General features: G+C 43.3%; 1 protein-coding gene across 4 annotated transcripts in view; it reads left to right on the top strand.

Moving 5' to 3' along the window:
* AIG1 (androgen induced 1) overlaps positions 1–24,496 on the top strand; it is a 177,990-nt gene that overhangs the window by 138,036 nt on the left and 15,458 nt on the right. For 2 of the 4 annotated variants that reach the window (XM_074988717.1, XM_074988716.1), the window contains exon 4: positions 20,804–20,919. The exons of 1 other annotated variant lie outside the window; for it this stretch is intronic. In XM_074988717.1, the coding sequence (XP_074844818.1) occupies positions 20,804–20,919 (116 nt within the window). Of the gene's footprint in view, positions 1–325; positions 434–20,803; positions 20,920–24,496 lie in introns of those variants that run through there. One more of the 4 variants, XM_074988721.1, reaches the window with a different exon arrangement.

Genomic DNA, 24,496 nt, shown 5'->3' with positions numbered 1-24,496 from the left:
ATAAGTTCACAACATATCTCTGTCTTAGTGGTCTGCCTGTTGGCTTTTGGAATAAAGCCATTGTAGGCTTCCTGGTCACCTATCTTTGTGTAAGGTCAAAACATAATTTCCGACATGCCTCCTCCATCATTAAGGTACAACGGCAAATCCAAACAGCATATGCTGCGCAAAGTCCCAATCTAACACTCCCCTTGTGCACATCACTCTTGTTCCCTCAAGACTGGAAAGAATCTGAGAGGGAAAGTCAGAAATGCGTATCAAAAAATGCTGTCGTGGCCTCTTTGGAATGCAAACTTGTATGTTTTCCTTACTCTTATCCCCACAGCACCTGCATCATTAGACCCTAAAGAGCAGAGTTTTATCAACAGCCTCTTGGCTGGCTAGCCTGAGGGACAGCAAACTTGGAACGAAGTGTTTGCAGACGTAACTGCAGAGTCCCAAGGAAAAATGGAAATAGCAGAAAGGTGAAGGCAGCACTGGAGGACGCAATGGAAAAAGAAATGAAGCTCCAGAGAGATCTTTGGACTGACAAAAGTCTGCGTTGCAGTGACCAGGGACAATGTTGCCATAGCAAAAGTCAATACAGTATTGGAAAAGGCAGGGAGAGGCCAAGACAACCCCTAGAGGGACCAAACGGATACAGAATGCTCTGCTTCAGCACATGTTCTGTAGTCCCTGGACCCGGACTTGAACTCAGCCAGAGCTGGCTAGAGTGGAGCTCAGGTAAACCCATGGTAAACTCAGGGGTTAAAGCCCTGAGTCCCAGTTCCTTCCACAGGGCTGAAGCTCCCAGCCTCGGCACCTCTTGCAGGGCTGAAGCCCTGAGCCACAGGAAATACTCTGAGAAGGTATGTCCTGCCCTGGACAATGCAGGATACAAGCAATATCAGCAACTCCTCCCCTCTGTATCCTGTCAGCTGTGCACCCAGAGGCCATTCCCTTCACAGACCTAGAACGATGCGAACAGCTGTAGTTGGGAGCCCAGCTTTCTTGGACTGTCTAACAATAATACTTTCAAGCCTCACTACTCAGTAACAGAAGACCCAGGAACAAAAAGTGGCAGAGGGAAGGCATACACCTATGACTTGAATCCCCTCCTCTTGTTTTGTGTTCTGCCTCCACTTTACTGTACCACTGTAAATTTTAGTTTCACTGTTCTTATCTCATACAGTATTTAAGAATAAAAAAACCTACTAACATGTATTTCTGAGGAGACATCAGTGCATCCTAAGCCCAGGCACAAATTAAAATAAGGATTCCCACAACATTACACCTCCCCCACCCAGAAACAACAATCCATCCCACCTCTAGCCTGCATGGTGGCTGCCCCGCTGGATCTTCAGCTGCACAGTTTCAGGTCTGAGACTCAACGCAAGACCAACAGGCATTCCATGAAAGTGTCGGCCCAGTTGTTGCCGTTTTCTGTTGCCGAGGTGGGCAAAATACAACCTGCAGGCTGAATCTGGCCCACCACCATCCCAGGGCCCAGAGGGAGCCTCAGACAGACTCTCTGCCTGCTGCACCCACTGCACGTCACTCAGACCATTAACGTCCATGGCGATCCTGGAGGCAAGTGGTCCTTTTTCCAGTAAGATAGTTAGAGCTGAGTTCCAAATGCTTCCTTCAGCATGGACCCTTCCAGATCATTGTGAATCTAAATATGTACAGAGCACCCTGGAGAAATACCCTTCCAGTTTATAAATTCTCTGCCCTAGGGAAGGAGGAGCAAATAATAGGCACCTGAGTCCCAGTTGCTCCACTATGGCTTGGGCGTGAGTACACCCTGTGCACAAAGCTGTCAGTAATCTCCTGAGCAATCCGAGTTGTAGGATCTGATAAAACAATCCTTTTTCTTGCCATCACGCACCTGCACAAAGGTGGCCCCATTGGTTGATCTCCACATGCCAAATTGTGTGGCTATCAACTGGTAGTATTTGGGTGTCATCAGCTTCCAGATGGCAGTAGCAACCTGCTTCTCCATGGATGCATGGTGATACACTGCCTCTGCAGCTCCCAAGCTGGCTCAGCACGTATCTCACAAAAAGTTTCCTTTGCTCACCTCAGATTCTCTATCAGTGGTCATCCCAGGTCTGCAGCCCAGTTCTTTTCCACCCAGCCACATTGGTTTTGTGAGCCCAGAAGGGTGCTGTCTGGGTGAGGCTGTTCCAGGAATTGTTCCTTGAATATCAGTTGCTCTAGTTCATCCTCTTTTTCGTTCTTGTCTCACTCCCTCAGCTGCCACAGAAGGTGCTGCTCCTGATACGTTTTCCACTCGGTGGTGCAGCAGGTGAAGTTCAGTGCTAAATTAACCCAGCTTGATGAGCTGAAATATGCCCAAGCTGCCTCCATGTACTTGTGGCTCCCAGCATAATAGTGCAAAGGATTGTTAGATCCATGTTGACCCACGGCAATGCAAATGGTGCTAGTCCCCCTGGACAAGAAGCCTGGGGTGAAGACAGAGGGAGACGGTGTAGTTCCCAGGGCTGGGGCTGAAATGCAACAGGAGGGGTTACAATGGGACCTCTAAAAACTTTGAACCTGGGTAGCTTCTGCTAGACAGAGCAAGAAAAATCCCACAACGTGTGCTGCTGAGTAGTGACGCGCAGGGCTATACTTAGTATGTGACAAGCCACTGCCATGCGCATGCAGTGATGTGAAGTGAAAGAAGGCACAGCGTGCCATGTGCATGCTATTCTATTCCCCTGCCATACCTGCTGCAAATTAAATAATGTGTGTCAATTCACTCTGGTTTAGCATCCTACGAAACAAATACTGTGTATGGGACTGCTTTGTAACATCAGACTGTTATTCAGTGTAGAGCTATATTTTCAGTACACAAGCTGGGAAGCCTGCCACAGCTCAAGCTGGACCCTTAATTCCCAGGCCTCAATAGTCAGAACTGCCTCAGTCAGATATGTGATCTGTGAAAGGCTCCTTCCCCCAGTCATAGCTGCTTGCACTGAAGGACACTCCAGGGAGGTGGGCAGTCTTTCAGATAAATGCTTCAGCTTTCTCCAAGCCTGGATCTTCCCTCTTTTGATGTCCTCAGATGTCCCCCAGGACTTCTGGAGCTGTTTGAGCTCAGCCTGGAGCTGCCTGCCTGTCCCATTGGGAGCCATTTCCTCTTCAAAGAACTGTTCTGCAGCTGCTTCTCGCTGTGCAGGGAGTGGAAGCCTTTGAAATTGTTGCAGCTTCATTGGACAGTCTGTCAAAGTAAGCTGCATTCAGAGGAACCCTCTCATCTCTTTAATTATACAGATCGAGCAACGTTAACGTTAGCCAGAGAGATGAGAGCTGTGTGTGTGTGTGTGTGTGTGTGTGTGTGTGTGATTCCTACTCTGTGTAACAGCTTTCCTCCCTGCTCAGAATGGAGCAGCAATGATTCTTCTTAACAGAAGATGGGACAGATGGGGAACTTGAGGGCCAAACTGGACAGCATAAAGGCAACATAAAGCTACATTTACCCATCTCTTTCTGGGCTGCCTCTTATGTGCTGAGTCTCACAAGAGGCGTTTCGTAAAACCTCGAGGATGGTTTGTAGGTGAGCCATACTGATTTTCCTCACTGACAACTGGGGAAGGAACAGCTTGTGGCTGAGGAGAGGAAAGATGAATTTGTCACATGATCATAGTACCAGCTCATCACCTAGGCCTTGCAGCCAGGCAAATAGTAGTTTTAGGGTATGCTGAAAACTAAAAATTCAAAAGTTTTGGCATGCAAATCTGTCCCTGGTGGGCCAAAAGGAATAAAATAATCTTTCCCTGGATGAAATGCAGATCAGACCAGGAGGGTACTCAGATATTTTGGTGAAGAGAGCTAGATGAGTACTTACACAGAGCAGAATATTTGTAATATCCCGACCATCGACTCCTAGGCCAAGGATCTGGGCCAGCATGTGCCCAGCTGAGAATGTGGATCTTTGTGCAAAACCTATGCAGGAGAAGAATTTGGATCCTGTGGTGTCCTTGGTACTGTCTCCATGAAAGTTGCGGTCACTAAGAACAATGAACCTAGGGCTGCAGCAACACCTTGTTAAGAAAAGAGGAAAACCATTTGTTGCTCTAAGGGTATGGAGATCACTAGGGAATTTACTTCTAGACAATATAGACCTCCCATTGTCTGGTAAATTCTCTTGTTCAGCTCCAGTCAGGCCCTGAGGGTGCCAGACTAGAGAGGTTCAACCTGTATTTAAATATTAGCGCTTAGCAAAATTCTACTGTGCATTCAATCCACTGGTAAATTTAACCTGCACCAAGGAAATCTAAACTAGTTTTAGATAATGCAATCATTGTAATACATATTACAATGGCATATGCAAATATGGTGACATGATTTCCACCTCTCTTTAGCCTTTGGGAGTTATTAGACCTTGTCAGATGCAATACCAGACTATGGCACTAAAGTTCTGATGATTATAAAATCAGCAATAGATACAAAAGAAGCATTGTTATCCATGTTTGGGAAAACAAGGTCACTTGCAACCCTTCTTTGTTCGGCGTTCCTTGTACCTCGACACAAGAACAGTGTCTCTGTATTAACTCATCCTTGCAGCAAGCTAACCTCAGAACTCAAACCTGGGAAGGAACAACACATCTACGGGTAAGTATACTACTATGCTACATCAGCACAGCCACACTGCATCTGGCGAAGACATGCTATGCCACCAGGAGAGCGCTTTCCTGTTGACATAATTATACCACCCCTATGAGAGGCAGAAGCGATGTCAGCAGGAGAGAGTGTCTGCCATGAACATAGCACCAGAGTAGACAGTACTTAAGTCAATATAACTTACAATGCTTATGGGGTGTCTTTTTCTCACCCCTGAGCAACCTAAGTTACATCAATGTAAGCAGTAGTATAGACCAAACCTTAGAGATCCTTGTTTTTGCATGAAAGAAACCTTGAGAACAACAGATAATTTCTGTGTGGTTGCATATGGGTTTGTATAATAATATGGAGCAGAACGTTTCTTGCACGAAATATGTAAGCAATGAAGTGAAGCCAGTATGCGTCTAAAATAAAACAAAAATACTTAAGTAACTATGAATTTTATAGATATTTATAGTGAAAAAGCCATAATTTGTGTATTGTACATAAAATAACAAGAGAATTAAAAAGCATCAGTTGCATAAGGCATTTTTTTCTAAATCCAGTAAACTCCGATCCAGTGTTCTGTTATCCACAACACTCAAATAACTGGCATTTGAACCATAAATAAATTTTCGTTACATTTTCCACAATTACAGTATAATGAAACAGCAGCAGTTAACTCACGAAAGCTCATGCTCTAAACTTTTATGTTAGTCTATAAGGTGCCACAGGACCCTTCGCTGCTGCTACAGATCCAGACTAACACAGCTACCCCTCTGACACAGTATAATGGAAGTAAATACAAATAAATACAGCAAATACAATATGGTTATGGTAACACTAGTGAGATTTGCTGATAAAACCCCATTTTGTCGACAAACTGGTGGAATGGCCACATGCAAAATGTGTTTTGTCAAGAGTTTGCTGACAAAACTCAGCACTTTCACTGGCAGCGTTCTGCCTCTTCACCATGAAGAATAACACTGCTATTGATATGTTCTGTCAACAAAAAAGCCATGTGGCCACTCTGGGGGGCCTTCTCTCAGCAGACAGAGCATCCAGAACAATGGGCAGCCCTGTTTGCTGTGCTTCTGGGTGCCTGTTTTGTCGAGAGAACAGCCAGGCAATCCAGACATTCTATTGGTAGAATGGAGCACTCCTCCGATTGGCTTTCATGTGTGGCTGCACTCTGTCAACAGAAGTTTTGTCGGGAAATCTCTTCAGACAGTGACTTCTGTTGACAGATTCCTGTAGTTTAACCATAGCTTAAAAGTTGAGTGTACATTACTACTGTTGGTGAATAAAGTACTCTGCATACATTTTTGTTTATTTCTTAATATCTGATCTTGTTTTTCTTCAGTGTTATGCGCTACTAAGTATACCTCTCTATTATCCAGAATATTTGAATATCTGGCAGCCTCCCGGTCCCAGGGCTGCTGGATATGAAATAGTTTACTATAAATAAAAAGTTACTGGAATGGAAGCTAATCAGCTTGCTTCATAATATGGTATACACTGTCCACAGACTGGTTAATGTAAAGGTTAGTAACCAAATAAAAAATACAGTACACGAGGCAGAAGAGATTACACAAAGATTTAGATTTACCAGACAAGAAAGGGGTGTGCCTTGTAATTATTATGATTGTTTTAATAGCAGCAATGCAGGGGTGTACCCAGCAATTTTAAATTTATCTGGATGTTGGGTAATCTGTGGTCACCCGAACTCACAATATTCCCATCATCTCCAACACAGATGTGCTTTCATACACAACACAGCCGTGGAAAGGTGGGAAACATAGGCTAGTGGCTAGCACATGTGACTGTGGCCTTTATGTGATCTCCCTGTCCTTCAGGCACCCCCTCTACTTCACAAAGCTGTTATGGAAATTGTTTATGAAATATTTCAAGATTCTGAGGTGAAAGGAGCGATAGAAGCACAAGGGATGGTGAATGCTAGAGGTAACAGGGCAAAATGGTTTCACCCGGCCCCGTTCCACAGCTTTTTGGACTGTAGTGGAGGGACAGGCCCACCAACAGGAGAGGGGGCAAAGGAGGGAGTTGCCTGATACCCAGCAATACAAATGGGCCTGAAGATCCCAGCCCCCACTGCTGCTAGTGCAGCTGCAGCCCCCGGCCCTTTAAATTGCTGCTGGAGCACCGCACAGTGCTGAGGAATGATGGGGGCCTGCGGTGCTGATGATGCGCAGGGCTGGGATGGGGTGGTGCCCCGTCTCTTCTAGGAGCATGGGGTAGCATCCACTCCCCCCCCAACATACACACACGTCTTGTGTAGGGCCCCAGCGAGGCTGCCAACCCTGCTGTGCATATTGCACCCTGCTGCTCCCATATTGCACCCTTCCTGCTAGGCTGGCTTTCCGACATCAGAGAACAACAGTACTGGTTCCATCAAGAGAATGTGCCAAGCTCAGAATCTATATTAAAGCACCGTTATGTTTGCATAATTAAAATATTTTAAAAAAAAAAAAAAAGCTTCATACGGCAATGTTAACTTAGGCTATTTCAGTCCAGCATATAGTAAACGTGTATATTAAGATTCCACCGATGATGCTGTTTGTGTCACTCTTAAGCCTAAAATGTTTGTTGAGACAATGTGAAGCAATGGAAGCAGTTACTAGCCTGGCTGAGCGGTCTTTTTGTTGAGACTATCAAGGGTATCATGATCATTGAAATTTGCACTCTGCGACCACTTGGTTTTTAAACTCTCAGCAATCTTGACTTTATAAATGATACTTGAGTGATGTACAGATACAGTGAGGCATGTTTCTATCCCATGACAAAAGTTGTTGACCAAAATGATTGTCTGAATTATTATCCTGATTCTACAACTAATTGGAAGGCAACAGTGTCATTGCTTGTATGATGGACACTACACTGATGGTTGATTACTTGGTCCAACAGCCATACCCAGGTACCCAACTGCCACCTGCACTGCTCTACACAGATTCTGCTAGCACAGTTCCTCTGGGCACAAATCAACTCAGCCACCCACCCAAGACCACAAGGAGCGTACACAATGATGCCAAATATATACAGTCCCACACTACAGCACATGCAAGAAGTCTGATGATCTTGCAGCTTACGGTGTCTGACAAGTCAGTACGAAGTGCTGGAAAGTGCTACAAAAGACTGAGAGCTCTCTCTGTTCAGAGTATCCCCAAGGTTCAGTCATCACTGGGATCGGTAATGTCTGACAATCCATTTTTGTGTTCTCCACAATCTTGAGCTCTTTTACAGTCATGAATTTATTGCAGGTTGGGCCACAGTAGTCTGGTACCCTCCAGACCCAGCCAGTGCCAAAAGAGAGAATTTTCTGGACCATGGGATGTCAATGTTGTATAGCAGCAATATTTCCATTGCTGACTGGGCTCTTAGAAGACATTTGGGATAAATTAGAGCTAAATAACAGCACAGAACACTGGGAGACAGGACTGATGGCAGTAAACAAACTTGGCCATGGGAAACTTGGCCACACCCATGATAAGTGGTCATTTGGCTAATGAAAAGCATGTGGGATTATGGATGTTGCAGACGAGAGAGTGCTGAGTTAGAGAGGTTCAACCTGTAATTACACCTGTGACACAAGCTTTCAGATACTAGTACATAAATGCTCAAAATACATTAAATTGCATGCTTAACATGAGAAACAGGAAAGTAATTTTTCCTCACAGTATAGATAATGTGACTGTATCTATGCTGCTATGCAAACCTTATCGTTCATATTTTCTGACATTTTTAATTGTAACTGTACAACCTTGGGATTGCACTAATGAGTAGTTTGTGCTCACTTATCATAATATAGCCAGCATGGTTAACAAAAGAAATCTGAAAATGCCTTCATAAAAGTTTGGATAAAAGGCAAAACACCTTCCAGTCAAAATAAGAAATGCTATTCTACGGAAAATGTGTACACCCTGGTGTTCTTGGAATCTACCCACTTACAACTGTGCAAAACATTCATCTCTTAGGAAGATGTGTCATTATCAGACATCTCCATATATATATATATATATATATATATAAACAAGAGCAACTGCTTGCTTGAGTATATGACACTGGTTAACACTGAAGTCTTTCTCAGTCTAAACGTGTGCGTGTGATTTAATGCAATACCATTTGTGAGAAGTAAGCCACCCTCTTGAGATCGTTGTATATATCTGCTTTCAATTAAACTCGAAGTATTCAGAAAGGCTCCTATACTAATCCCATCCAACTTGGAAGCCACAGAGCTCATGCATGAGGCTGTCAAACATGAGTAGTTTCAGATGTCAGTGCACCAATGGCAGAAATCCAGTAAGAGCGATCAAGGCTTAGTCACTGAAAAATACATGCCAAAACATCTCAGATACATAGCATCATAGCACCTCATAAGGAAAACATGTCGTGACAGGAAATCAATAACCTCTTCAGGCAATCCCTTTCTGAAATATTCTTGATTAATTATGCCACTGCATGTCTGGCAAAATTTCTTGATCCATCATTAAACTAATGCTTTTTGCATAAAGCAGTTTTTAACTGGTCTCATAAGTCAAAGCTGATGGTTTAAGTGAGTCTGTAAAGATGTAGATTATGGATTTCTATACTATCCCTCTCTCAGACAAAACTGCCTTTACTGCAGCTTGTAGAGTTTTGCTGATCAATCAAAATAACATTTCTTTTAAAATAAACAGTGCCAAATTAAAATAATCTATAATAGTTCCAGTTAGAACACAAGCTAGTGGCTCTGTATATTGAAAAAGCTTGAAACACAATGGGCAGCAAGTGTTGGAAATGTATAATATAGTTTATGACCAAGTACACTGCTGTCTGTCTGTCTCTCTCACACAGTGAAATGCATGCTATTTAAAATGTATAGTGCCATACACATCATGCAAATCAAATGACACAGAAGCTCTTTCAAAATTAGAATATGCAAATGAGGTTCAAAATATGCAAATTATACCTCATTTGCATTTTCAGTTGTCCTCATTTGCATACCTCTTTTGAAAGAGGAATGCAAGTGTAGACGCACCCTTAGACAAAGGCCATTTCTACATGCTAATACACAGCCCAAAATATGCTAACAAGGGGCGCATGCAAATTCTCCGCACCTCATTAGCATAAGGGCACATGATTTGGAGTCCAGAAGACCATTCCTCTGGACTCCAAAAACGCCAGTTAGAAGCGTGGCCCCTGGGGGTCTTCCGGAAGGAAGTCCTTCTTCCGGAGGCCCCTTCTTCCCAAAAATTTTTGGGAAGAAGGGGCCTCCGGAAGACCCCACCCCGGGGGCTGAGCTTCTAAATGGCATTTTGAAGTCCGGAAGAACGGTCTTCCGGACTCCAAATCCCGTGACCTTATGCTAATGAGGCGCAGGGAATTTGCATCCGCCCCTCGTTAGCATATTTTGGGCTGTGTATTAGCATGCCACTTTCAAAGAAAGTGGCCTGTGTAGAAATGGCCAAAGAGTTAATGGGCACAAAACAGACATTAAAAACACTCCTGATCCACAAACTGGTCAGCCAGCATTTTAATGGAGTGGGCCATTCTGTTAATGACTAAGAAGTTTGCGTCTTACTGAAGAGGAATTTTCACAACACTCTTGAAAGAGAGGCTGCTGAACTCTCTTTTATATTCAAATTCGACACATTAACACATGTTTTGAACCAGGATGGGAATTTTCTGGGTCATTATAGGGGCTTATTTGCATATTTGGTTTAATCTAATTCTTGACCCCCCCCGCCACCCCTCTACTTTCTGATTTGCTCACCTTGATAATTTTTTTTCTGATTTGTCCACCTTGATTACTATTTTTGGTTCTCTGTGTCTTAAATATTGAGTCTGTTTTGGTCTGGCTATGGTCTGAAGAAGTGGTTCTGTCCCATGAAAGCTCATCTAATAAATTATTTTGTTAGTCTTTAAAGTGCTACTTGACTGTTTTTTTGTTTTGATAGTATATAGACTAGCACAGCTTTCTCTCTGTTATTATGCATCTTTGGCTACCTCACCTGAACAATATCCAGTAGCTCCATCTCCTCAGTATCTACTTCCAAGTGTTCAGATTTCTGAGCAGCATCTAACAGCTGCTTAAAAAAAGAAACTGCCAAATAAATGTTTCTTATTTTCCCAAATGTGGAATTTCTGCCCCAAAATTACACTGGCCTGAGGCCCAGGACAAACAATGTTCAGCACTGGACCACTCACAGATTCAAAGTCCAGCCTCTCCAGCCTAGAAACAGAAGTTTTTCAGTTTTGTAAATCCAGAAATATCCTTCACCAAGTTTCTATGGTTTTGTTCTAGCCCTAATAGAGTGCAAGGTCTATATTTTAGATCATTTTAAGTAGTTTATACAAAGTACATGTGATCATTTTTCTCTCTATCAGAAATCTGTATAATTGGACTCATGGTACTCCAGGACTCTGGTTTTTCAGGGAGAGGAATATTATTTTTCATATTAGTAACGTTGTCTTAAATAATCTCTAAAATACACTTACAAGGTATATTTTGGTGAAATGTCACCTATTAAAACATCACGGTGCACTGGGGTGTGAAATGTTTCTTGGCACTCATTTGTACATAAAGTGACCATCCAACAGTCAAAGCTGATAAAAACTTTATGGTATGCATAATCTATATAAATGCAGTGGGGCTGCAATTTTGGAGGCAGCTGAAAAGATCCCAGGAAGTACTACTTTGGATGGAACTTTAAAAAATGGCAGGTAGCTTGAAGTAGTCCCAATGCAGGTGGTTTAGTGAGTAGAATGCAGGTAAGTTACCCAGAAGTGCATGTTAAAAGCAATTTCTCATGTAGCTCTGCAATTAATCACATGGGTATCATTACAAAATGTCTGTGTATGTTGTTATAATGGACTGGCAGGAGCTGCTGCATAGTGATGGCTGTATTGAGTTTATAGAATAAATCCACCTTGCTGCTCTGCCTGAGAAGTTCACAAAGGAGTAGCGACTTCAAAACTGAAAGATTAGGTACGTGGATGAAAAAAAAATTCTACCAAATTTGAGATCAGATGAACAAGAGATTCATGAATTATAACAGTCATTAAATACTAATTATTATACTCATTAACAAGTGGCATTCAGCAAAGTTCAGAATTCTGCTAGTGGGATTTTGTTTTCCTGCTAATGTTTTGATTTGAAGTAGAAAGTTAAAGAAACTTAATGAAGCTTGTATGTTTAGACCTGCCTCTGGAATCTCCACTACATGCATCTAACGAAGTGGGTCTTTACCCACAAAAGCTTATGCTCCAAAATATCTGTTAGTCTATAAGGTAACACAGGACTTCTCATTGTTTTTGCAGATACAGACTAATCCGACTACCCCTCTGATAAAGTTAAATTATATTTCACATGTACTTTATGGTCTCAGGAGAAAAGGAGTAGGATCTGATATTGGAGAAATAAGTAGAGTAAATCATTTGCTTGGTTTATTATTTCCTGGACCACACAAGAGTAAAGGGAATAGATATATCACTGTATACTATGTCACCTGGAGGCAAAGAATTGTTTGGAGGTTTGTGTATGCATATTGTACTCAAATAAAAATTTTTATATGGCCCACTAATAGAGAACTATGTATACCTACAGGAGATATTTATGTAGATGAGCTGTGAAAAGCTGGAAGATACAGAGAAAAAGAGAGAACCCATCTTTGGAAGGGTTAAGTAACATAGGGGGTAAGAGCAGAGAAAGAGTAGCATGTCTTGTCAGGATAGGACTGGAAAGAGAGCAGCTTGAAGCAGCAGGAGTTGAAAAATGGGAGTGGAATGGTTCTGAGAGAGGTAATAAGAACAGCCTGTGAAAACTGATGGAGGAGGATCAAGGACAGTCGGTAGATCAAAGGAACAGAGTAATGCAGAGAGGTCCAGAGTGGCTCAAAACTACAAACGTTATGGTCTGGAAATGGTTTTAGCCAGCTTTTTGTTACCCTGTCTCCCCTCTGTATGAGAGGGGCTGTTCTTGTGGTTAAGGCAATAGACTAAATTCAGGCTTGATTCTGTTCTCAACTCTGCCCCAGACTTCCTGAGTGACTTAGGGAAAGTCATTTAATCTCCTGACTCAGCTCCTCTTCTGCAAAATGGGAACAACAGTACTTCCTTTCCATTCCTTATAGCAATATTATGAGGCTAACTTTATTCATATTTTTGAAGTGTTCAGATAGAGCAGTGATTGGGATTGTGGAAAAGCCATAAATAAATACACCTAACCCAGGAGTATGGCAAGTATGTGCACCATTGCTCTTTTAACTGTGTTATATACACTATGTATATCAGAAACAAAGGGGGTGAGCCTGTCAACAGTGGGTAGCATGGAGAGGCCATGCACTGTACATTACAATTCCAGTTAATTCAGCTGTACAGTGTCCTATATACATAGCTTCACAAAAGAGGAAGAGAGTGGCTTGTAGTAATAATATCTGGAGATATACATATCCCATAGAACTAGAAGGTACCTGGAGAGGTCATTGAGTCCAGTCCCCTGCCCTAACAGCAGCACCTATATCACCATCCCAGACAGGATTTTTGAATCTATTTGCTGCACAGCCCTAAATGACTCCCCTCAAGGATTGAGCTCACAGGCCTGGGTTTATAATGCCACTGCTATAACCACTGAACTATCCCTTCCCCCTTATAGGCAAGAGGAAGTGTTAATTTTTTTTCCAAGAGCATTATACTCTCCTATTGATTGAAAATTGTTTTCTCTGGCTCTTGGGGCGTTGGAGAGTATGGATCTTTGTTTAGATCACATAATACTTCTTCCTCTCTTAAACTGTACAATAATAATTACCAAGCTGCCTGTGGCTGCCTTGGAGTGCATCCTGTGCATCAGCGTGTCTCATTTAATAGTAATAATTTCTCATTTGTAAAAGGGAAAGTGCTGCCAGCATGCTCACCCTCATAAGGTCATGAGGTTTCAGACTGTTAAGGATTCCAGTTTATTACACGCCCAGTTCTGATCTCCTGCTGCTTTCTGTGTGAATTATGCTGCATTGGTGGAAGGTGCTACCCTGCAAATGACATTTTACACACACACACACACACACACACGTGTCAACTATTTCAGCTGTCACACATTCAATAATACTGCCCGTGGTTTTATAAGATAGCTATCTAGTTCTCAATTTTACCCCAAGAAGGGAACATGGAGATGGCATTATTAGTTCGGCTACTATGCTACAAGTGTGGCTGCCTGCTACTGTGGCAATTTTTAGCTATGTCATTATCCGTTGCTAAGGTGAGTACACTAGCAGAGATTTTAAATTTAGTAGAAAGTGTGTAGGTTATTTTGCTAATATTTTTCACTTCTATGACACCTTTAATCTCAGCATGTTTTACATGCCTATGGAAAAGAAGAGAGGGAGGTACATGGAGTGCTTCACCCATTCCGAAGTGCAGCAGCTATTAAACAGCACACGATAACATGAGAATTTAGAACAGAAAGAGAAGGATAATACTGGCTTGGAAAGGCAGGGAGGAATTTTGAAAAGCACAATATTATTGGAATTTGTTCTGGACACAGAGGTTAGGAATGTAGGAACTGCCCCCACCTTCACCAATAGTCCCTCTAGTCTAATATCCTGTCTCTGACCAGAATCAGATGCTTCAGAAGGAGGCATTAAGCCCTGTTAATAGACAATAGGATACCCATTAAGTAAGTTAACACCCCAGGAGTTCTTGTCCCATGAGATTGTATTTTCAGTTACCCTGAGACAAGTGACCGGGATCTCAGTTTTGTTTCCTATTCAAAAGTCAGCCCCTCTAACATCCCTTACTAGTACCATGCTGGAGCATTATTTACTATTGGCTAGGAAGGAGGAGCACTAGCTGTTGAATCACAGCAAATATTTGCTGCAGCACCTCAGTTTGCCTGTTGTATGGCTACACTGCATAGACAGAGATTCTTCCAATCTGGATAAACACACTTGTGCTTGTTCCAATTCAGGCTGGAGTTTGCACTCTCAATCTGAGCTGGGCTAAAGATCTTGGTTCGGAGTATGCACACTGATAGTTTTAGCATCATAGTTTGAGTCCTACTAGAGCAACTCCATCTGCTGTGGCTGCGAGGCTCACTCCCAGCTAAGCAAATACATACCCTTAGGGGGGCTCCCATTCAAGCACCGTCCACTGTCCAGCATTGCGTAGCTTGTGGGATCCAATAGTAAGTCTAGGCCCCATGCTGTCAACATAGGCTGATGATCTGCATGCTTCATTTTCAGAAATGAAATGCCTTAGAAGCAAGTGTTCTGATTAAGCATGAGCGTGTCTATTGTATACGTAGAAATACCACCTGAAGTATAATAATGGGAAGTGAAGGAGAAGTGTCAGGTTTCACGAGGGACCTAGTTTGGTGGCGTACTGAGGGCTCAGGAATATAAGCCAAAACAGGATGCTACCACACCATCATTAGAGTCTCTCACCATATTCCATAGCCTTCTGTTTCCTGCACTCCTGTTAGCCTGATGCATCACTTATAGCTAATAAAGAACTGCAACTCTTTATAGTTGTATGTAGTATCCATGGATACCCACATACCATCAAAAGGACAGAAGCATAATTTCTCATTATTTCCTGTAAAATCATTCAAGCTTATCCTTCTGTGGAGAAGCCAGTACTTCAGACCCTCATAGTCTGTAGTGACAAAAAAATTATTTTGGATTTCAAAGCCATTAAACTTTACTTTTCATCAATTTGTTTAATTGTACTAATTATTAAGATTGTACTGTATACCTGTAATAATGAAACCCTTTTGCTATCAAGACAGGATGGTTCCTGGGATTTACAGTGAACTAAAATAATCTTTCACCTTTTAAATTTCAGTTTTGAATCGAGCCTGAGTCATTAAAAAAAAATTATCATCTTCCAATGGCTCTTTAGTGACTAATGTGAAATCAGGTGTTGGCTTCAGGCTGAATGAACAGGTGACCAGGATGAACAGGTGACCACCTCACAAGAAACACCATCAGAACTTACAACCAGTAACAGTGCGGTTTGCCTTGAAAGTCTGGAGTCCTGTGCCCAGCCAACCCTGATTACTAAAGGAACTGTCTCAGACCACCTGTGTTGTGTTAACAGCCTTGATGAGGCCGGATGGAAACACTGATTCTCAAATCAAGGGTCGGGGTGAAGCCTTCTTCAGGAAGGACTTAGTTCAGAGGACTGGGAGTAGTTCTCAGGCAGGAGGAAGACCCTGATGCCAGAGGAGTTTAGAAATCAGTGCCTGAAAGCTGAGCTCCAGCCATGTAACAACTGTGAGGTTGAGACCTTAGGCCTGGCTGTGAGCTCCAGCCATGCAACAACTGTGAGGTTGAGACCTTAGGCCTGGTCTCCCTACGCTGGGGGCTACCGGGGAGACAGACACTCTGAACCAAGCATTGTAAAGATTAATGGGATTTAGACTTGGTCCAGAAGAGAAGCTAAACAATGGACACCTCCACATGACCACGCAGGGGCAGCAGCAAGCCAGCTGCTTCCCTTGACCCACAAACTGTAGCCCAATTGACAGCTGATTTTGAGGCTCCTAATTGCTCTTTTGGCCCCATATCAGCCTGGGGTTGCCAAATTTTCAGTCACATAACTGTTACCATATCTGAACTTTCAAAAGAGGACACCCCAAGAGGTGTATCTATCAGTATGTACCAGCTCACGCTGTATTAATGTACTGTATATACTATAACATTAATACAACATGAGTTGGTAGATAATGATACAGATGCACTCCCTCTCAGGGTCATCCTCCTTTTTGAAAGTTCGAGTGTGGTAACCCTTCATAAGTCCCGACACACGAGGCTGAGCTCTGGCACTGAAGCTGAGATTTTGCTGTGTTTCTATCTCAGACATCATTTCCAGTAATCAAGGTTCTTCAAACCAAGTTAACCTCACATCTGTGCAGCCCTCCCTCCCCTAACTGTCTTTGAATTATACCCTCAATGACACCCGTGCAACCTCTTTGCCTTCAGTAGGTTTGCACAGAGGTAAATTATTGAAACTAGTGTATTTCCATGGTGCAGTGCACAGCAGCCATAACGCTGGAGGACACAGCGTATACACTTCCCGCACTGGTGGAAGTAGCTTTTCCATGGTTGTAGTTGATCTTTGAGAGGTGGTAGTGAAGTCAATAGAACAATTTTTCCTGAAACCTGGGCACCGAGAGTTAAGTTTACCTAAATTTTTCACAGCTCTGAGCAACTAATCTGGTTGATCCAGTTTTATATGTAGATCAGGCCTTGGGAGAACTCTGCTGCCCAAGATGGAACAGAACCTGTTGTTCACTATCCCACAAAGAGCTCTCCAGAGTTAGTGGGGATGAAAAGCAGAAAAAGCTCTTTCTTATGTGGTTATACAAAAGAACAGATCTGTTGAGTAAAATTGTGTCATTAATTTTTACAAAGTCATTTTTCAGGACACACCATAATTTTGGGTCTACTATTAGTTTTGTGGTCAACTCTTATTTTCTTAGGATTGCAACTTGTTAGCTTGTATTGGATGGAACTCTGATACACGCACGTTCTCAGCCCAGAAGCCAGACATTCCTTCTAAATTTTGCCAAACTATTTAGCTATTTTTTGTGTTTTTAAATGGCAACAGAGTGCTATAAAGTGTATGAAAAGCAGAGACAGAAACAGGTCTAACTAGATTAAAATGAGAGCGAGAGTGAAAGAAGTGTAAAATAATACAAATACTTTAATGTCCAGAGTAGTGGGCCCTGCTTTTTTTTTTTTTTTAAGCTGTGAAACACAATACTTCTAGCTTAGGTGGCAGGCTTAGCTCAAATGGGTTTTAAAGAGTGATTTGAATGAAGGTCCAGATGATTGGCTGTCTGACAAGATGTGAGCGAGTGACAGCCCAAAGGGGCAGCATGAGAGAAGTATACAAAAGGAGCAATGAGGTGGGAGAGAGAAGCAGAGCAAGAGGGGGAATAAGGAGTAGTGGGAACAGAGAAGCAGAGAGCTGTAAAAGGTGTGGGCCACAATTTTACTTGGCATAGAAAGAGAAAGAGCACCAGTGGAGAGACTCAGTGGCTTTGCCTACACAGCAAAGAAGAACCTGGGGCTGGCCTGCACCAGCCGACTTGGACCATGAAACTGTTTCACTGCAATATAAAGATCTAGGCATGGGCTGGAGCCTGACCATTGCGGCCCTCCCAGCCAACTGGGTGGTAGGCGAGACCTGGGTTCTGAGCCCAGAAGTCTACATAGCAATGAGATAGCCCCTCAGCTGAAGCCCCATGAGTCTGAGCTGTCTGAGACAGGCCAGCCATGGGTTCTTCCCTGCTGTGTAGCCATTCCCAAAGAGTGGTGTCAAAAGGAGAGAGGACTGAGGCACAAGTAAGCAGCAGAGCCATATGTATCTGTGCAAGGAAAACAATGACATTCCCTTGAGCTTTTTCATTTGTGTACCACAAAATTAAGAACTACCTTGAGGACCTAGAACAGTAGCCACTGAAACTAAGGAATAATGACACTGGCCATGTGACATTTACTAATCTAATGTAATGCTAACCTATGTCTCTTGGCAAGGGCATAGAACTAAACATCAGTTGGCTCCACCTTCCTGCATCTCAGAGGTTCCCAACCAGAGGTTCTGGAATCCCTGGGTGTGGGGGAATGTGAATAGGTTGTCTGCCAAACATGGCTGGCATCAGACTCCCTAGGGCAGGGATTGGCAGCCCCTGGCGTGAGTGCCAAGCGTGGGACGTTAGCTGCTTTTCATTGGTGTGCAAGGGAGCTCAGCCCCACCCCTCCTCCCTATCAAGCCCAGAGCTTGCACAAAGCCTCTGCCCGCCCTTGCTGCAAAATGCCCAGCTCTGTGCAGGAAGAGAGCTCAGCTGGAAGGAAAGTCTCACCACCACCCCCAGCCCCGAAGTACTAGCTGCCCTTGGGGGTAGGGAGTTCTGGTAAATTTACCTGCTGGAACCTTTAGTGGTGACCAAACAATGGAGGGAGGCGAGTGAACTAAGAGGGTTCTGTTCTCTTAAACCCTGGAGCTGCTCAGCGTTGAGACCATTGCTCCACCCAGTGCTGCTGGCTGAGAGAGACATTGCTGTGTATTTCATTGGCTGTCATCTTGCATGTTGGAACTGCACTTGTGCGAGGATTAGCGGGATCAGGCTTTGGACTTGTAATGACTTATTGCTGGGGGAGAGGGTCTGCAGCACAGTATGCAGGGTTATCATTTGGTTCAAGGGCTGTCAGCACCCCCACTATGAAAAGTGTTCCAGCACCCCGCAAGGCTCAGCTGCCCCCCCGCCTTTTAGCACCAACCAGGAAGGCCCCCCCATTCAAGGGTTGCTCCTCCCTCCTTTCATTCTCCTGCCTTCAGCAGCTCCCACCCATGGCGGTCCCCAGGCTTCCACCATATGCCCAACACAGAAGCCTCCTCCCAATGGTTTTGTCTCTGGGGAGGGCAAGGCTCATCAGCCAGCTGACTTTGCAAAGATGTGGGCAGCCAGTGTTCTCCTGACCCTTACTGGAGCCATGGGGATATGAGGTCCCATGGTGCTGGTCATAGAACAAGCTGTTAAAAGATGAAGACGCTGCAAGCTCCTTTAACTGCTATGTTATCCACCTGACATTCTCTAAATGCCAGTCATTAATTACTAGTGTATTGAAAATCAGAGCACTTATCCAATCCAGATTGTTACATCTGTGAGCCAAAGAAATTTCCACTGTCTTAGTTTTTCCCATCTAAGTAATTGTTTACAGTTGTTAAAGAGCAGAGGTACAAAAAGCTGTTTTGTTTTATCTCATTAAGTCGTCTTATCCTCACGGAGATATATTTAGCATCTCTACCCTTCCCAGCAGAATTCTTGTTAACATTTTAAGGTGCTCACATTGTACAGTAGAGTCTCAGGATTCGTGAACTTAATGCTCACTAATTCAATTATTCACAAGTGGCCGAGCAGCTGATTCCCCACCAGGGCTCCAGGCAGCCCCGTATTCGTGAAAAATCAACATTCGCAAGGGTTCTAAACACGGAACCCTTGCAAATGTTGAGACCCTATTGTAATTAATAAATTCAAATTCAGAGCCCAATCTGCAGCTTCCACCCAGGTTAACAAAGGAAAGTGTTGCTTGTTCATCTAATGACAGGATTTGGCCATAATCAACAACCTTCTTTTCTTATTCCTGAGCCAGTGCTAAGAAAGAATGGAATCTGGTTTATGCTTTAGACTGCTCCCGCAATCCTGACACCAGCAGACTTCGCTTTGATCTCAGTGGGAGGTTGGTGTACAGATCCGCAGCAGGTCTGCATGCATGAAGAGGAGCACTTGTGCCTGAGTTGTCTGGTCAAACAATGAAAATCCTAGTCCAAATCTTACTTGGAGACACAGTTGCTCCTCATTTACGTACACTTTCATGCCTGCTAAAATTTTGAAATCTGTGCATCACATTTGGGGACAGGGGGAGTACACCCTTTTTCACTCTGCTGATGTTAATTGAGTGAGAAGATCATTTTAGAAGGTACAGCACAGGAAAAACTAGAAGGTGAAATGATACAATAAAGGCTGTCTCTTCCAAACACGGACAAATTCGAAATAGGCATTGTTAGAACTCTGGCTTTGGTGCCTTTTCTCTGAAGATATAAATTAATTTTACCAAAATTAACAAGTTAAAACTCTCAGCACTTTTGCAAGAAAGCAATGATCCTATTTTATCCCCATTTTGGGTTCCCCAAATTGATACACATTAGGTCCATTTCCAATGTGCTAAACACCTGCAGCTTCCCTTGTTTCACTTAAAGATGTAAGTGTTCTGCGCCTCTAACCATTGGGGTCTGAAGTTGGGCATCCCAAAATACTGAATGTCCGACCTACCTGATGTGGTGAAGGTCATATAGCAGTTGTGGAGCAGAACTGGGAGTACAATTCAGTTCTCCTAGTTTCAGGTCCTGTCCCTTAAAATATTCCTTTGCAGTAACCCTCAGCTGAAATAAAATGCATTGTTCTGCTCACTTTTTCTTATTCTCCCCTCAGTGGCCAGATGTTAGAGAGGCCAATTTAAGCAATAGAGGTTACATTTGATTGGTTTTATATGTGCATGGTTGTGTCTTTTTCCATACCTATAAAGAGATTACCTCTGAATGTTGCTTTTCTTGTTAGAAGCCTTTACTATAAAGTTTCCTGTTGAAGAACAAGTGCTGAAATGCAGTGAGAATCATTTTTATCACCTGGTTTTCTCCTGTTGCGTTTTGTTTTTTTTCTTAGCATACAACAGTTTTGCCCTTTATATTAATCGAGATGAGAACAACACGTCATCAGTATCCCAGCAGGAGCTGTGGACTGGCTGCAATATGTACCTTCTCTGTTGGCTATATATTATGGTAAGGACAGTACATGCTATGTTCATACTGCATGGGGGATGGGGGGCTTATACCGTTAAATTTGGGCACATTTCCTTTTTGATATAATCACTTAGATATTCACACTGCACACCTCATTTGGTCCAAGACCTGGGTTTTGTCTAGCTTCCTGAGATGCTGATATTTTTAGAAAGTATATGCCAAACCTCACGCAACAGGAATTTGTTGAGCAATCCCATGTAAGCAGTGGTCTTTCCAAGGCTACATTTTTCAGTCTTTTTTTTTTTTTCAAACTAAATGTTTTTCTTGGACCCTGGTTTTATCGTCTAAGGTTCTTTTGTTTTATCAAACAAAAATTGAGAGTGGGCAAATGCTTTCCTGAGGCAACATTTTAAGTCCCTTCAGAAAAGATAACACTTTTTTCTTCATCTTTCATTTTCTAATTTCTGTGTTCTGTGTTTCAGTGACAGAAATCCAAACATTCTCTAATTTATTTCAAATGCAAATATTTGGAAAAAAGTGTTTAAAGAAAGCATAAGCAACACTAAACTTGGTCTTTGGGGAGTTTTTCAATTCAAAAAAAAATCTGACTTATCTGACAGAGCAGTTTTACCCAACTGAATTTAAAAAAAAAACAAACCTGCAATTATTTAATCATTCTGTTTTTTCTCCCGTACAAAAATCATTGTTTGGTTAAAAAGTCTGTCTGCTCCCATTCCCTTCCACATACGTCCTGTGCACATGCATTTTTATACATTCTCCCTCTTTGTGTCCACCCACCCCTTCCTTAGAGGCCTTTTATGATCCCCTCATTGTCATCATCCTCTTCTCTTACTCACTTCCTCTGAGGCTTTACCTCACAACAGCCTTCCCACAGGCTAAGGCGGGGTCTACACTACTGCAGAAGATCAACCTGCTGAGGGTGAATCTTCCCGAGTTTTGTTTCACACACGCAGGAAACAGCACTTTCCAGGGTTTAAGTCAACCCCAGAACTTCTCACGAGTGGTAAGGATTAGGGAGGGTCGATGGGACAAATGCTCCCATTGACCTTCTTCCATATAGACAGACATTGAAGTCAACTGCTGATAAGTCAATTTTAGCTACACAATCAGCATTGCTAAAATTGCGTATTGGCAGTCAACTTCTATGTCTAGTATAGACATTGCCTAAGAGAAGTGGGTACAGCTCCTTCCTAAATGCCAAGATACTACTATTTCCACCAACCAAAGGGGTCGTTAGTTAGAAAGCTGGATAGGGTCTGAAAAGTGCTACCTCTTCAGTGCTCTCTGCCCTTATGGGCCAAGGAAACAGGGAGTATTAGACTCATGTATAGGTATATATTCACATACACACGTACAGAGTGTGATCATGTCATAACCAAAATGCAAGCTGATGGCAGAATTCACTGCTCCTTTAGATCAGAGTCAGCTTCTGCAGCTGGGTTTCAAAAAGAGCTGTATAATTTTATGATAATATTTGTAATTGGCGAGATAAAGATAAATCTCAAGCATTACGGCATAAACTGATTGCTCTAGGGAAGAGGAAGGATTTTTCCACTGTTTGCAAAAATGCACAACCATCTAGGTTCATTATGGGGATTTTTCCCCCCCACACTTTCTCGTGAACAATACATAGCAGAGTACCAGACGTACTGAGTCAATGGGCTGATTTAGTATGGCAACTTCTCTTTTTTCCAAAATGGTCCCTTCTGGCCTTGAAGTCTATGAACCATGTGAAAATCATGTGATGAGATGCATGGAAAATTATTCCACAGGAATGGAAAAGTTGAAGCAGTCCACTTCTGTAAGTGGAAATGAATTCAAGTAGCGTCTTAAGAGCTTTTTAAAGGCACCGTTACAAAATCAGTAAGAAAAGATTGTTTCACATGTGTTTATTTTTTCCCCTCAAGTGAATTGCAAACACAAATTGACACCGATTCAAAGTGCAAGGGGATATATTACCTTGCAGCTTGCACACGGTTACAGCAAATCCTCCATATCAGTTTCTCTTTACAAGATAAATGTAATGAAAGTGTCTGATGGAAATCGCTATTATGCAGCATACACACATCATTCCAAATACTAGTATCAGAGGGCTGGCTGTGTTAGTCTGTGTCCACAAAAACAACAAGAAGTCCTGTGGCACCTTATAGACTAACAGATATTTTGGAGTATAAGCTTTTGTGGGCAAAGACCTGCTTCTTTTGCCCATGAAAGCTTATGCTCCAAAATATCTGTTAGTGTATTAGGTGCCACAGGACTTCTTGTTGTTTTTCCAAACACTAGGTAACTTATTTCTTAAAACAACCGAGAACCCTGTATAGGGCTCGACTCTGCACAGCGCAGGTATTTGCATCCTGCATCTATAAGCACATGAACAGATCAGGGAAGACAGGGAAACTCATTCTGCATCAAGAGATGTACACTGTTACATATCCACCTTGTTACTCCTGCCTACATTTTTCAGTGCTATCATATTAATGCTCATCCTTTTTAGTGCTTGTGACAGGTTCAGTCACAGAGATACCCTTGAGACTGTCACTTAATGTGCAGAAATACCACTGAGCACACCTACCTGCCCTTTGGGGTGCCCCACGATCTGGTTGAGCTGGACCAGATCCTCCAGTCACCTCCAGTGTTAGCACAGAGTTGGATGGAGTCCCAGCTCTATGAAGAGCAATACAGACACAGAGATCAGATGAGCTCTGGGAAGGCTCAGTCAAAGGGACTTGCCACAGCACCCAGGTGCACAGCCCTGGAGAAATCCATCTCACTCTGTGCAGTAGTGCCTTGATTCACACAAGGGAGTGTTCCCACACACCTTCATATAACTCAGATTTCTTGTAAGCAGAGGGGTGGCTTTTTTCCCCAGCAGAACACAGGTTCTGCAGCCGGGAAAGCAGCAGGAGCACCTGGAGCTCCTTTGGAAAGGTAAATCCTGGGGTTGGGAGGACAGCTGGGGAGAGTTAAGCCTGGCAGTGGGGCCCTGGGAAGGGAGGCAGAAGTGTTAAGCCTGGGGTGGGTTAGGGCTGCAGGGGGATGGGGAATTGAGCCGGAACCACATGCAGGTGGTGACCCAGCCGGGAGGGTTGAGCTGGAGCCATGTGTGGCAAGTTTGAACCAGGCGGCGGGGTTCAAGCAAGGCAGGTGTGTGGGTTCAACTGGGGCTGTGCCCAGAGGGTGGGGGTGAGCTGAAACCACACACGGGGGGGATGGTGAGCCAGCAGGGACATTGAACTGGAGGGTGGGGAGTTGAACGAGAGCTAGAGCTGGGTGGGGGGCGAGCTGGATTCATGCATGGGTGGCAAGTGGGACTGTGGGGGGAGTTGAAATGGGGCCGGAGGGGGTTGAGCCAGGGCAGAGGGGAGCAGGATTTTGAGTTGTGCTATCTCGCGTTCATGCAAATTAAGTGCAACTCAAAATCGCACATTTGAAGGGTTTAGTGTATCAAGTTCTGTGCAGAGCACACTCCTAAAACCTTCACCCCCTTCATCTGTGTCAGAGAGAGATGCACAACTGCTCCTGCCCCACTCCCTGGCAACAATTATTTATATTGGGTTTATTACTCAACAAAAGTGATTATATCAATTATAAAAAG

Source organism: Carettochelys insculpta, chromosome 3, assembly GCF_033958435.1.
Source record: "Carettochelys insculpta isolate YL-2023 chromosome 3, ASM3395843v1, whole genome shotgun sequence".
Taxonomy (NCBI): domain Eukaryota; kingdom Metazoa; phylum Chordata; order Testudines; family Carettochelyidae; genus Carettochelys; species Carettochelys insculpta.
The sequence above is the reverse complement of the archived record's forward strand: the minus strand, read 5'-3'. Positions and strand labels throughout refer to the sequence as shown.